Source organism: Aotus nancymaae, unplaced genomic scaffold, assembly GCF_030222135.1.
Source record: "Aotus nancymaae isolate 86718 unplaced genomic scaffold, 86718_ANA_hifiasm-v0.15.2.pri h1tg000039l, whole genome shotgun sequence".
Taxonomy (NCBI): domain Eukaryota; kingdom Metazoa; phylum Chordata; class Mammalia; order Primates; family Aotidae; genus Aotus; species Aotus nancymaae.
In genome coordinates this window covers 7,736,547-7,752,080 of record NW_026988453.1, presented here as the reverse complement: position 1 = coordinate 7,752,080, position 15,534 = coordinate 7,736,547, and the positions used below count along the sequence as shown (strand labels likewise).

The 15,534-nt window shown below is 39.6% G+C and overlaps 1 protein-coding gene across 4 annotated transcripts in view; it reads right to left on the bottom strand.

Annotated features, from left to right (window-relative positions):
* The window catches only part of MDM4 (MDM4 regulator of p53), a 49,045-nt gene that overhangs the window by 11,237 nt on the left and 22,274 nt on the right, over positions 1-15,534 (bottom strand). For 2 of the 4 annotated variants that reach the window (XM_012459388.3, XM_021677225.2), the window contains exons 6-10: positions 11,750-11,817; positions 10,936-11,035; positions 6,546-6,706; positions 3,950-4,099; positions 1,527-1,607 (exon numbers count right to left, since the gene is read on the bottom strand). In XM_012459388.3, coding sequence (XP_012314811.2) covers positions 1,527-1,607; positions 3,950-4,099; positions 6,546-6,706; positions 10,936-11,035; positions 11,750-11,817 — 560 coding nt within the window. Of the gene's footprint in view, positions 1-1,526; positions 1,608-3,949; positions 4,100-6,545; positions 6,707-10,935; positions 11,036-11,723; positions 13,217-15,534 lie in introns of those variants that run through there. The other 2 variants (XR_010336498.1, XM_064360269.1) reach the window with 2 other exon arrangements.

Sequence of the window (15,534 nt, the reverse complement as noted above, 5' to 3'; positions counted from 1 at the left end):
TACAATAGCAAATGTTATAAAATTTGGCAAAAAAGAAAGCTAAAACAAATGAGATTTGAAAACTACTAAATCTACTCATGCACTCTGATTGCACCCAGGATTACAGGTATAATTTTATGCCTAAATCATGCTCTCTGAAAAATAAATGTTCTTGTCCTTGAATGCCAAGTAATTTTTCTCTACTTCTCCATATTCAAATTAGGAGACAGACATTAGATCTCAATGAATTATAAATGCTTTGCTTAATTCAAAAAAAGCTATAGGGAACAAGTAAGACTAATGTAGTTAACTGCCTGGCTGTGACAGGATCAATGATTTGACGTAAGCTGAACTTTATTACTTTCAGGTCAAAGGCTAAGCACTTCGGGTCTAGAAGTCATAAATAACTCAATTGTCCAGACTGAGAGGCAGGGGTACAACCACGTGTTAAACTGGGATATACTCCAGACAGCCTCAAAACACTCTTGCCAGTCTGAGATCTTCCAATCTCATTTAAAATGTTGTACAAATAATCAAAGGAACTTCATAAAGATTTGGAATTTGTGACTGATGGTGTGCCATAGTTTAACTGGCATCACTTTTTATTAGTAGTACATAAAATAATAGGGCTTATTAAATTCAACGGCATCCATTTGCTTAACATTTTCTGGGTCCAAGTAGACACAAAAGTCTGATTAATATGGAAACACTTATCTCTGTTATTTGTATTATGGTCAAGAACACTTTTACTGGATCAATATAGTTCACTTTATTACTAAGCTACACACAGATAATTGGCAATGAACTACCACAATGCTCAACAGTGGTGTGGTGGAAGTGGGGGAAACTATCAACACCAGAAACAACCTAAAAACGTTTCTCTCTCCAAGCAAAAAAATGTAAAATCTCCTTATCCTTCCTCCAACAACCTTTTCTCCATAGTATGTTACCTGTGGCAAGACTACAAGAAACACGGGGAAACAGCAAGTAAAAAGCAAGGTATACATTTGGGTCTAGACTTGAGTTATCAACTAGTGACAAATCCATACCTATTAACCCAAACGCAGAATATCAAATCTTCTTCAATAGTCCTCTGTTTAATATCTGTGGGGAAATTAAGCTGTTTTCCATTTCCTTCTTTTTAAGAAAACAGTATTATTTTTATATTCAACAAATAATTTTAGATAGCCTATGGTCTGTCTTTGGGATTACAGAGAGGTGTTGAGTCGTGGAAAGCAGCACAGGACTATTTTGCGTAACTTTTTGTCTCCAAAGAGATTTGATGGCGGGGAGAAAGGCACACAGAGGCATAAATCTCATGGTTTTCAAGGTAGAGAGAGGATAAGATCAAATTATCCCCTTCCCTTAAGTTGCAATAAAAATTTCTTACAAGATGTAAAGAAACCAACATCACTTAGCAACTAGGCAAGGGAGAGAGAAATGGGTGGTGGTGGGGGGAACAACAGTCTTCAACACAAGTGAACTGCTGGACTTATATAATCTGAAGATGGGGCTGGTGCAAAATAGTTTTCACTGGAGATTCATACCTCAGAGGTAACTTCTACATCAGTATCATCACTTAAGGACTTAGGGTCGTCAAGATCATCATTTTTTCCCACTTCAATCACCTGTGAAGGCAAAATGTCTCATTAGTAATGTTTACCTGTTTTAGATGAGGCTGATTACCTAGAATCAAAAAAGACAACAGCTTCAATTTAAAACGAACATTCTGCTTCCATCACTAGCACTTAAGAAGACAGCTTAAATGCAAGACCAAACATGATTCTGTACATCTAGTTGGCATTTCAGTAGTAGCACAAACGACAGAAAAGCACCCAGAAGGGTTACTAAATAAATTCTGCATTCAGAAGACAGAAGATGCCCATATTTATGACTTTAAATATCTGGGCATGGTGGCTATTTTACAGCCAGGTGCCTATAATTTCAGCACTTTGGGAGGTCAAGGCCAGAGGATCCCTTGAGCCCAGGAGTTTGAGACTGGCCTAGGCAACAGAGCGAGACCCTGTCTCTACACAAAATATAAAAAATTAGCCAGGTGTGGTAGTACACACCTGTAGTCTCAGCTACTTGGGGGCTGAGACAAGAGAATCGCTTGAGTCCAAGAGTTTCAGCTTTCAGTAAGCTATGATCTCACCATGGCATTCCAGCCTGTGAGACAGAATAAGAGCCTGTCTCTAAAACAATTTTAAAATAAATAAATAGCTCAGGCCAGTAATCCCAGCACTTTGGAAGGCCAAGGTGGGTGGATCACAAGGTCAAAAGATAGAGACCACCATCCTGGTCAACATGGTAAAACCCCATCTCTAGTAAAAACACAAAAATTAGCTGGGCGTCGTGGTGCACCCCTGTAAAGCCAGCTAGTCAAGAAGCTGAGGCAAGAGAATTGCAGAAACCGGGGAAGCGGAGGTTACAGTGAGCCAAGATTGCACCACTGCACACCAGCCTGGTGACAGAGCAAGACTCTGTCCCAAAAATAAATAAATAATTAATTAATTATTAATTTCGGAGTGGAAAAGCTCCAAATTTGAAAATTTTTATCTAGGCAGACAGGAAGAATGAAACAAAGTATTTTAAATTTTACTTTTCATATTCAAAAGTAAAACTAGTTATGTGATACTCTGGCTGTCCCATGGAAACAGAAACAAAAAGCCCATTTCAAAAGTAAGGAGTATTCTAAATTTAAAAAATTTTAAATTTTAAACCCAGTTTTGTAGTCCAATAAATGGAATAAAACCAATTATGAAACAATTATGAACCTCTGTATAGCAACCTCACAAAAGGTCAAGTATTTTAAGTTTTATCTCTCTCTAAAAAGTTTCCTAGGCCAGGTATGGTTGCACATGTCTGTGATCTCAACTACCTGGGAGGCTGAAGTGAAAGGACCATTTGAGCTACGGAGTTTAAGATTAAACTGGGCAAAACAGGGAGATCCTATCTCAAAAATAAATAAGTTTCCAAATATCACTTTTGTCTTCATTCAAGCCACCTGCATTCCTTCTAATGCTACCTATATAACTAATCTAAGAGAACCCAGGCATCATTTGACTACAATAAATATACTACAGTATCCTTCAGGAACTCAAAATTCCTATGAAAACTCCTTAAACAAATAAAAAGGATGACCCAATTTAGGTCTGGTTTTCTTTGCTGTACTTATCTGATGGATGTTTACTGACACTCTTCTACATGCTGGGCACTGGATCTGCTCCCCAGTTTCTTTGGAGTCTTGAGAAAGCTGCCTGTATGACTCTTCATCTGTACACGAGTGCATACCATATGTATGAGTACATACAATATGTACTCAAGAGTTCTAACTCCCCTCTTTTCTACTATTTTAACTCTAAAATAGCTATAAAAAATACCTTCCATTTACGTATAAAATGGTTATAGAAGCTATCAAGATTTCCAAGAAATAAGTCTCCTACAGGCTACTGTTCATTTAGAACACGGGTGTCCAACCTTTTGGCTTCCCTGGGCCACACTGGAAGAATTGTCTTGGGCCACACATAAAATACACTAACACCAATGATAGCTGATGAGCTAAAAGGGAAAAAAAAAAAAAAAAAATCGCAAAAAACTCATCATGTTTTAAAGAAGTTTATGAATTTGTGTTGATTCAAAGCCGTTCTGGGCTGAATGTGGTCCACAGGCTGCAGGTTGGACTACCTCAATTAGCAGCTTAGCTTGTTAGCAAATAGAAAAAAAAAAAAGGTAGCTTGTTGCTATAAGCAGAGGAAAAAAAAAAGAGGAGCTTACTGCTTTTGAGTAAGTAGAAGCCAAGCAGCACTAGTTAACCTAATATTAATTTTAAAATTGGATATTGAAAAATGTTAGGTAAAAAGGGGATTACGTAACCAATCTGTTGTACAAAGAGATACACAGAGATCTGAAGAGATTACATACCATGAGCGCACAAACAGAATCAACATGAAATTTTTCCACAACTTACCTTTTTGTCACTTATTTTCCCTACTTCTTCACTTGCTTGTTCAGTGTCAGCAGCTTCAACTTTTATTCCAACACCTAACTGCTCTGATACTGATTCATTCAAAAACCACAAGTCATCTGTAGTATCTGAAACAATAGCAGTATCCACATCCTAATAGAAAAAAAAAAAATGAGTTCTGTATTCAGAGGTTTATCATAGATGTTGAAACAACACAAATGAACCCAAAATTCAATGTCTTAAATCGCCAGAGAATGTCTTGCCTTTATTCAATGGACATATATTCATTCAACAGGTATCTACTTGACACCTACTATGGATAAACTAATAGATGGATTTAATGGTGCCAGGCAAGGACTTTTCTATTTTAAAACTAAATCAGGTGTAACACCTGAGAAACAGTACTGAAGAGTTTAAAAGGTAAAGACTTGTAATTGCTCAAGTAAACAGAATCCATTCCCTAAATTCCTTCTACAGGTGATAACCTAAGAAGCTAGAAAACATTCCATTAGTTCTGACATATTCTTTCCCTTAAAATGGTCAAGGATGCTTATTAAAGAAATACGAGTAACTTAACATTTCTCAACACTTGTCCTAGAAAAATAAATAAATAAAAAGAAATATGAGAAATACTGGTCACCCAACCTTTTGCCCTGACACTTTCTGAACTCCTGAACACCTTTCAATATATAAAACTTTCTGCATTCATCTATGAATATTTCATGACATGCTTTTCTACAACATTCATGAGCGAGACAATTTATTTTGCCACTGTTATATACTCATTCATTTATTAAACAACCACTCACTGAATACCTATTATGTGCCACGTACTGTTCTAGGCACTAGGTAATGGAATAGAGTGGTGAATAATACAAAAGCCCTGGGCTTACATTTCAGTGACAAACAGACAATACATATATAAAATACAGCAATATTTTTACAAAGTGAAAAGTGCTATAGAGAATAGGATAAAAGAGAAGGGTGTCTAGAGAGGAGGCTATTTTAACCAGGAATGGGTTTTGCAGGCCACCACTTATTACTACACAGCTCCAAAACAAAAAGTGAATGGATCCAACTGGAACTATATAACATAATATAGCCTTGGTGGCCAGGGAGAACCTCTTTGAAGAAATTACATTTGAGGAGAGTCCTAAATCATGAGAAGGCAAACAAAGAATATAGGGGAAGGGTGTTTCAGAAACAGTAAAGAACAAATTTAAGGTGGCTGAGGAAGAAATTTTGTGCTAGTGTCAGAAAGGAGCCTGGTATATCTAAAACACATGTAGTGAACAAGGAAGAATGACAAGAAGTAAGGAAGAAGGAGACTGAATCAGTTATGACTATAGCAGAAAGTCTAGCTTTTATTCTACTTGTTTTCTGAAGCCACTGGACACAATGTGGTTTATCCATTAAAAAATATACTCTTTGACAAGTCTAAACTACTAGAAGAATAAGAAAGAGGTGGACCATGTGGTATGAGGATGCTATAATGCCTATATGAAAAGCGATAATGTTTTGAATTGGGGTATGACGGCAAAAGTAGTAAAAAGTTGTCAGATTTTGAATATGTTTTGAATATAAAGAGCTAGTAATCTGAATGTGGTCTCTGACAGAGAAAGAAATCAGTATCTCCTTGATATATGGCTGGAATAATTGGGTAGATGGTAAATTTATGAAAGAGGAAAGGCTGGGGAAGGAATGTTTGGCTAAAAAGAAGGAAGTTCCTTTCTTCTTTCTCTCTCCTCTCTCTCCGCCTCCCTCGCACCCTTCCTCTCCTCCCTCCCACTCCCTTCCTCTCTCTCCCCCCTCCCTTCCTTCCTCGCTCCCTTTCTTTCTCTCCCTCCCTCCCTCCCTCGCTCCTTTCCCCTCTCCCCCTCCCTTCCTCGCTCCCTTCCTCTTTCCCTCCCTCCCTCGCTCCCTTCCTCTTTCTCTCCCTCCCTCCCTCGCTCCCTTCCCCTCTCTCTCCCCTTCCCTTCCTCTCTCCCTCTCTCCCTCCCACCCTCCCTCCCTCTCCCTCCCCCTCCCCCTCTCTCTGAATGACAGGGTCTTGCTCTGCTGCCCAGGCTGGAGTGCAGTGACACAATCATAGCTCAGTGAAGCCTCAGCCTCCCAGGCTCCAATGATACTGCTGTCTCAGCCTCCCAAGTAGCTGAGACTACAGGTGTGTGCCACCATGCCTGGCAAATTTTTATTTTTTTTGTAAAGATGGGGTCTATGTTGCCCAGGCTGGTCTTAAACTCCTGGGCTCAAGCAATCCTCCAGTCTCGGCCTTCCAGTGTTACAGGCTGACACTTCTACAGATTACAATATTAGCCATTACGCCTAGCCAAAAGTTCCATTTTGAAATTGTTCAATGTCAAATCCTTTAAGTAGAGGTGTTAGTTAATTAGGTATCTGAAAACTGAAGCTGGGCATTTAGGGCAGAGATAAGGACTATAGATATAGATTTGGGTATCACATGCATAAAGATAGTATTTAATGCCACAAGAGTAAATAAGAATTCTTAGAGAATATAATGTGTGGTCAAGAGTAACCAAGAATGTTACCCTTTCAAAGGAAAAAAAAAAAACCGCTCCCCTTCAAATGTGAAATTTACCTGATTTGTCTGTAAATCAGTTGAGCCACTACTTCTAGGTGTATAGTTGTTTCTCAAGTTTCCTAAAAACCACCAAGGCAGGCCAGCTACATCCCACTCCTCAAATCCAAGGTCCAGCCTAGATGTCTCATCTTGGGTTAAATTTTCTATTAAGTCTTCATCTATAGAAGTCAAATGAAAAGGATGATAACTATGCACGCAACGCATAATAACCAAGACTATCTTTAGAATATTTAAAACTTCTTTATAAAATAGGTAAAAAGAAATTCCTATTCTAAGAAAGAACCAGAAATCAAGTATCTTAGTGGCAGAGCTCAAATCTCCTCTCATTTAGGCTTCATTAGCAAGTAATGACACTAGAATTAGATCATCGTTTATCAAGTCTAAATTCTAAAAGCACTGTCTTCTATAAGAAGATAGGGGGAAAAACAACTCTAAAAGCATCTGAACAATGACCTTGTTCTAAAAGAATTTCTAAATGAGCCAGGCATAGTGGCTCATGCCTGTAATTCCAGCACTTTGGGAAGCTGAGGTGGGCGGATCAGGAGGTCAGGAGTTCGAGACCAGCCTGACCAACATGGTGAAACCCAGTATCTACTAAAAATACAAAAAAAAATTTAGGCAGGCGTGATGGCACGCACTGAGGCAGGAGAATCACTTGAATCTGGGAGGCGGAGGTTGCAGAGAGCCAAGATCGCGCCACTGCACTCCAGCCTGGGCGACAAAAGCAAAACTCTGTCTCAAAAAAAAAAAAAAAAAAAAAAAAGTAGAATTTCTTCACTGCACTCCAGCCTGGGTGACAAAAGCAAAACTCCATCTCAAAAAAAAAAAAAAAAAAAATTTCTAAATGTTCATTTACTGGCATTTTAAACACTCCTATCATTGTATGATCTATAGAATTACTTGCTTTAGTACACAGTGCCTGATAATAGTTTGATCCATGGCACTGCAAATGATGGTAACATAGTGGCATAACCGTTAAGATCAAAGCAAGGCAATACAAACCATAATAGGGGATCACAAGGTTGTCCAAGCAATCTCACTGGTACCACATATTCTAAGTCATTTCTCAAAAATTTTTATGTTTTAGTAGATAACAACCACTATAAAACACTAAACTCTATGTTGTCCAAACACCTACATATGTCCTTGCTGGATCAACGGGCTCTTGGAGCTAAGTATCCAGACATATCACAAATATTAAGGCCCCACATCATTTCAAGTGAAACATCTCATGTTGTGTATCTGAATGACACTGAGGGAAGCTAATAACTTAAGTCTGTTATATGATATTCTTTTCCATATTCCAGTCTTTTGTTGCGCTCTACTGCTCCTTTCTTACTTTCTCATTCTCTTCTACCTCTTCCCAATACATTAGGCCTACCCACAACAACCATGGGCGTTAATGTGTGCTGACGTACACATGGTGAAGGATTTTCTGCAACACATGGGTGCTTGACAGAACATAAGGTTACCCTATTTACTTACAAGTTATGTCAATAATGCTGACTAAAAGGCTTGTCTGTGGCCAGGGAAACTTCAATTATGTTTCCACTTATTCACTGTTGAAATTATCAGAAACCAAATTCTTGGGATGGTGCCATATTAAAATTATTCTTCCCTACTAGAGCTCTACCACTTATGAAGGAAATGAAAATAGGTCATTCCACAAGTAAAAATTCTGTCCTTTCCACCTACAGGCCTTCCTGAAAATAGTAAGTTATTTATTCCCAAATTTTCATCACAAATTACATATCCTCTCCCTCGAATTGGTTGTTCTTATACCCGCCCTTGCCCCTCAACTTGTTTTTTGAGCTAGAGGTCCACTTTGTCGCCCAGGCTGGAGTGCTGTGGCACGATACTGACTTACTGCAACCTCCACCTCCTGGATTCAAGTGATCCTTCCACCTTAGTCTCCTGAGTAGCTTGGAGCACAGGCATGCACCACCATGCCCAGCTAATTTTTCACTAGGCTCATTTTTTTGTAAAGGCGAGGTCTCGCTATGTTACTCAAGCTGGTCTCAAATTCTTGAGCTCAAGCAATCTTCCTGCCTTGTCCTCCCAAAGTGTGGGATTACAGGCATGAGCTATCATACCTGGCCTGGATTTTCTAATAGTGCCCAGCCCCGTTCTTACATATCTTAAAATTGCCTTTTGAGTACAAAATAAGCAAAGATTTGTATTAAAGGAGTAAAATTATACATTTAATATCACATAGACTGGAACAGTTACAAAGTAGCTAGGTAGACCAAAAATTCAGTTTATGCTCAAATGCAATTTAAAGAAAACAATCCAGCATGATAAAATTATTCAAATTTGATTTAAACTTTTAAAATAACTTCGGCAGCCAAAGTTTCTCAGACATAACTAGAGGCTTAACCTGCCACTGATCTGCATGCCTAGGCTAGAAGCCATCATGCCATAATATCACTCTGGAGAATTTACAATTTCATTCATCTTTGCCAAAAAAAACCCCCTAATTTTAGAAAGTGTTTTATAAAGTGGAGTTTTGGAGAAAATATGCATTAACACATTAGCCTGACCACAACATAGCTAATGCAGTGGCAAAGATCTGGTGACTGCCAACCAAGGGCAAAAAAATTTTCTGGATTTGGAATATTTGCATATATGTAATGAGATATCCTGGGAAGGGGACCCACGTTTAAACACAGAATTCATTTATGTTTCATGTACACCTTGTACACACAAGCCTGAAGGTAGTTTTATATAATATTTTAAATAATTCTGTGTATGAAACAGTTTTTATTACTGCAACCTGTCACATGAGGTCAGGTGTTAAATTTTCTACTATGGTGTCATGTGAGTACTCAAAAGTTTACAGATTTTGGAGCATTTCAAATTTAGAATGTTCAACTTATACCAGGCTCCTTACATCTCTTCTTGGCTTTGTGATTAAGTATATTATGTCACCTTCGCAAATTTCAAAATGTATAAAAATTGGGCCAGGCGCAATCCCAGCACTTTGGGAGGCCAAAGGTGGATCATTTGAGGCCAGGAGTTCGAGACCAGCCTGGTCAACATGGCAAAACTCCAGTCCCTACTAAAAATACAAAAATTAGCCAGGTGTGGTGGTGTGCGCCTGTAATCCCAGCACTTTAGGAGGCTGAAGAGGGTAGATCATTTGAGGTCAGGAGTTTGAGACTAGCCTGGCCAACATGGTGAAACCCCATCTCTACTAAAATACAAAAATAGCCGGGTGTGGTGGCACACACCTGTAATCCCAGCTACTTGGGAGGCTGTGGCACAATAATCAGTTGAACCAGGGAAGTGGAGGTTGCAGTGAGCTGAGATCATCACACTGCTGCACTCCAGCCTGGGCAACCGAGCAAGACTTTGTCCCACAAAAAAAAAAAGTATGAAAATTAGCCTTTGCCTCAAGTAGACAAATCAGAAAAAAAATTCTAGCCAAATCATATACACACAAGAATACCAAGATTTAAAAGTCTAAGGCAGCTGAATTCATGTATATAGAAAAGCCACCTGGTGGCAAATCAGTAAATATGTAGCTATTTTCTAGCAGCATGCTAGCCAATAGAAGGGTCTTGCACCATCCTGGTACTCATGGGTTGCTAAAAAGCACTACCTTCTTCAAAGCTAACAATGGCAGTAACTAGGTTGATGAAGAAGGTTTTCAAAGAAGAGTGAGGAATTACGACATATGCCTCTCTATTTCACATATGGAAAGATTTTTTTAAAAAGGGGGCCGGGCGCGGTGGCTCATGCCTATAATCTCAGCACTTATGGAGGCCAAAGCAGGCAGATCACAAGGTCAGGAGTTCAAGACCAGCCTGGCCAATATGGCAAAACCCCATCTCTACTAAAAATACAAAAAATATTTAGCCGAGTGTTATGGCGCATGCCTGTGATCCCAACTACTCGGGAGGCTGAGGCAGGAGAACCACTTGAACCCGGGAGGCGGAGGTTGCAGTGAGCTGAGATCACGCCACTGCACTCCAGCTTGGGTGACAGAGCAAGACTCCATCTCAAAAAAAAAAAGGCTGACACAGTGGCTTACGCCTGTAATCCTAGCACTATGGGAGGCTGAGGCAGGAGGATCACAAGGTCAGGAGTTCAAGACCAGCCTGGCCGATATGGCAAAACCCTATCTCTCCTAAAAATACAAAAAAAAATTAGCCAAGTGTGGTGACACATGCCTGTAATCCCAGCTACTCGGGAGGCTGAGGCAGGAGAATTGCTTGAACCCGGGAGGCAGAGGTTCCAGTGAGCCGAGATCACACCACTGCACTCCAGCCTGGGCGACAGAGAGAAACTCCATCTCAAAAAAAAGTAAAAATAAAAATAAATTTTTTAAAGGGTGAAAGGAAGAGGAAGAGAACAAAAGTCTATATACCCTTAATCCAAAACATACCTTCTCTAGAATTTACGCATTTATGCTGTGAGGTAGGCAGTGTGGGGATATCATCTTCTGCAGTTCTTCTCCTGGAAGTGGAACTTTCTGCTGCACTTTGCTGAAAGAAGGGAAAGATGTCATCCATCAGTGCAGTAGAAATAACTGAGACCAGGGGATGTAGCAGTTCCATTCTGGCTCACCAGTTAGTGTGAAACACAATGGGTTACACACAAGAAAGAGAACTCGAGTTCACAACAGTCATCAAATAAAGGCAACATCTCTCCTCAACCCACTGTGAGCAAAGCTAGGAGAATCCCAAACCTGGGGGGAAAGAAAGCCTCTGCACAAAGGCCAAAATCTACTGTTAAAAACAGGCTATCTGTATAAAGCCGCAAGCCTACTACAAAATTAGGCATAATTCAGAAAACATGTGAAACCCTCACCACATACCAAGATGATTATAAAATTTCCCCAAATTTGGGGAAGCTTTAGGAAATGGCCTGACATGAACTTAACTGCAACAAGTCTATTAAAATCTAATAAAGCAGTTTCCTCACACACACACACACAGGTACACACAAACCCAAAGAAAAATGCAACTGGAAGAACTGAAGATCAGAAGTGCTACATCCCAAAGAAAGGTTCAGAGACTGGAACTCTGTTATGGGCAGAACAGAGAAGGTTCACTCTGTCCCTGGTCTGTGAACTCCCAAGAACCTATCTTATTAAATTCTTACCACATTCAGGGAAAGGTCTTGGGAGTTCAAGATCCATAGGTACAGAGAAGGGGCCACTCTGTACAACAAAAGAAGTCACCATGTGGTGATTTTACCTTCAGTTGGTCTTGACTTGGAATATCCATACTGTGATCCTGTGCGAGAGCGAGAGTCTGAGCAGCATCTGGATAGCAAGTAAAACAAAAGGAAAACCTTCCCTGGTAATAACCATTCTTTCCACACAGAAAGGACCTCAGCAAACAACCCGGGAGCCAGGTGTAGTCCCTAGAAATGTACTTCTCCATGTAGGCTGGACAAGGCTCTCATTTGCAAGGGAAAAATCAAAATTGGTAAAAATGACAAAGACCAGGACAGGCTATATCCAAAATATATTACCAAAATATAATTGGGGAAAAAAAGTGAAAAATAGCTAAAAATCTTCTTCCATGTCAAGTTTTGAAATTTTTATATGAAAAGTGGTTCTAAGCAGTATATAATGGAAACTATTTTTGTCATCTCTTCCTGTATTACCAAATTTGCCTAACTCACAAACAATAGCAAAAAAGTGTGTGGCTTTTTTAATTTAATTTTTATTTTCACGTGTTAAAAGTCACAGAGAGTTATGAGATCTTAAAATCTGGATTTTTCTCCATTCGCTTCATAAAACAATAGCATCTGCATCTAAAGCAACATTGTAAGTGTCAATGATAATTTTATGGTTTAAATCCCATCACCATCACCTGTATATAAATTAGGTTTTTTCATCTTATTTTTCCCAGTTGCTATAAACATTTCCTAAGAAGTAGCAGCAAATAAAGTTTTTCTCAAGACCAATAAAAAGAAGCAAAGAAAACAACCCAGTAGAGAGAAATTCTTAGGTACTACACTAATCTAAAAGAGAAATACATTCCAAGGACTTAAAAGGAAATTTTTCAAGTAGAACAAAAGACAAAAACTTGGCTACAGGAAAAGATCAAGGTGCAAACAATAATCTGAACTATTCATTATTTGAGGCTATGTAAATGAGATACACCCAAATAAGTCTACTGTGGGTCAGGTTCATCAACCACTACCAGGTTCAGAGATAAAATATTTATGGAAATTATCATCACATCCAATAAAGGCTGCTACAGGAAGGATACAGATCCTACAACTGATCTGTCAATGTAGTTGTTCTGATAAAAGTAAACATTTTCAAAATTCTAATTATAAAAAACATTATTTCCAGAAACATTTTTGTAGATACATGGAGGAAATGAAAAGTTCGAGAAACAGCATTTTCTGACCACAGTGGTCTTCAAAGCAAAGTTCGATTAACATATAATGCAGGGCCGGGCGCGGTGGCTCACACCTGTAATCCCAGCACTTTGGGAGGCCAAGGCGGGTGGATCACGAGGTCAAGAGATCGAGACCATCCTGGTCAACATGGTGAAACCCCGTCTCTACTAAAAATACAAAAAATTAGCTGGGTATGGTGGCGCGTGCCTGTAATCCCAGGTACTCAGGAGGCTGAGGCAGGAGAATTGCTTGAACCCAGGAGACGGAGGTTGCGGTGAGCCGAGATAGCGCCATTGCACTCCAGCCTGGGTAACAAGAGCGAAACTCCATCTCAGGAAAAAAAAAAAAACAAAAAAACATATAATGCAGATAGGGCAATTCTTTAATAAAGCAATCCTATTACTGTCATTTATATTTCTAAAGCCTTACTACTTTACTTAGGTTAAAAGAGTTGCAAGCAAAAATAATCTGAGGAAATCACAATGTAAAAAAGAAGTTTTAAAATCAGCCAGGTGTGGTGGCTCATGCCTGTAATCCCAGCGTTTTGGGAGGCTGAGATGGGTGAACTGCTTGAGCCCAGGAGTTCAAGACCAGCCTGAGCAACCCACCAGCCTGATTAAACCCCATCTCTACTGAAATCACAAAAATTAGCCAGGTTGGTGGTGCATGCCTATAATCCCAGCTACTCAGGAGGCTGAGGTAGGAGAATCACTGGAACCCAGGAAGTAGAGGTTGCAGTGAGCTGAGATCGCACCAATGCACTCTAGCCTGGTAGACAGAGCAAGACTGAGTCTCAAAAACAAATAAAAGTAAACAAACACAAAGTTCATCATATTTCATTAGTATACTTGGCAAAATCTGGAGAAATGATTTAGAAAGAACTACCTTCATTTTATACAATGGCATCTTCTTCAACCATTAAAATGAAAAGTCTAACCCATTTGCAAAGGTATAAAATAGATTATATGAAAAGCACTTCTCTCATTTAAAAATCAACAGAGATGGCCAGCCACAAGCACCAATGCAATTGCAAGTCAGAACAGATAACCAATCAGAACTACTTGGGGCAATTTCTTAGTTTTGATCATCATACTATAATTGTGTAAGATGTTACCACTTGGAGAATCTGGGTAAAGGATATAGGGAAACTCTATGCAATACTTTTGCAACTTTATTAAGTCTGAAATTTTTTCAAAATGACAAATTAAGGAATAAAAATGGGCCAGGCGTGGTCGCTCACACCTGTCATCCCAACACTTTGGGAGGCCGAAGGGGGACTGCTTGAGTCCTGGAGTTCAAGACCAGCCTAGGCAACATGGTGAAAACCTGTTTCTACAAAAAAATATACAAAAAAACTAGCCAGGTATGGTGGTGTACTCCTGTAGTCTCAGCTACTGGGGAGGCTGAGGTGGGAGGACTGCTTGTGCCACGGAGGTGGAGGTTGCAGTGAGCCGAGATCTTGCCACTGCACTCCAGCCTGAGCAACAGAGAGATGCCGTCTCCAAGCAAACCAAAGCAACCTAACAACAAAATGTTCTTTATATGGCATGTTACATTCTGCAAAGAAAGTACAAAAGGGAGAATTACAGATATTCTAAGAACAGATCAATCCGAAAACAAATTTTACTGAAAAAGTGGATCAGCAATCATAAAATCCTCCATGTATTTCAAATCTTTAGTGACTATCCCAGGAAAGTCATGCTATTTTACAAGTGACTGAATTTCAATAAAGCTGCCATATTATTTGCAGGGCCTTCAGTCTGAAATTGACAGCTATGTGAAGTGGGCAAATGACTCAATGAGACCAACAGGCTTCAAAATTCAGTAAGTTCAAAATCATGTTTCAGTATGAGAGCAATGTCTCCTTCTCTGCCTTTAAAGAATAAATCTTTATTAGGAATTGATTCTAGGGTTGGGCTTGGTGGCTCATGCCGTAATCCTAAGACCTTGGGAGGCTGAAATGGAAGGATCACTGAGGACAGGAGTTCAAGACCAACCTGAGCAACACAGGAAGACGTCATTTCTACAAAAGACAAAATTAGCCAGGTGCAGTGTAGTGCCATGCACCTGTAGTCCTAGCTATTTGGGAGACGGAGACAGGAAGATCACTTAAGCCCAGGAGGTAGAGGCTGCGGTGAACTACGATTGTACCACTGCATTTCAGCCTGAGCGACAGAGTAAGACCCTGTCTACATTTAATAAAAAGAAGAAGAAGAAGAAGAAAAGAAAAAGAAAAAAAGGGAATGGATTCTTCCCAAGCTATTTATTTCTGTAAATTATCAAAAGATAGCCCATCTTGGCCAAGTGCAGTGGCTCACACCTGTAATCCCAGGACTCTAGGAGGTTCAAGTAGGTGGAATGCTTGAGTCCAGGAGCTCAACATCAGCCTGGGCAACACAGCAAAACCCCATCTCTACTAAAAATACTGAAAAATTAGCCAGGTATGGTGGCATGTGCCTATAATCCCAGCTACTCGGGAGGGAGGCTGAGGTGGGAGAATCACTTGAGCCCTAGAAGACAAGGCTGCAATGAGCTGAGACAGTACCACTGCACTCCAGGCTAGGCAACAAGAGACCCTATTTCAAATGAAAAAAAGATGGTCAATCTAAAAAGATTACTAACT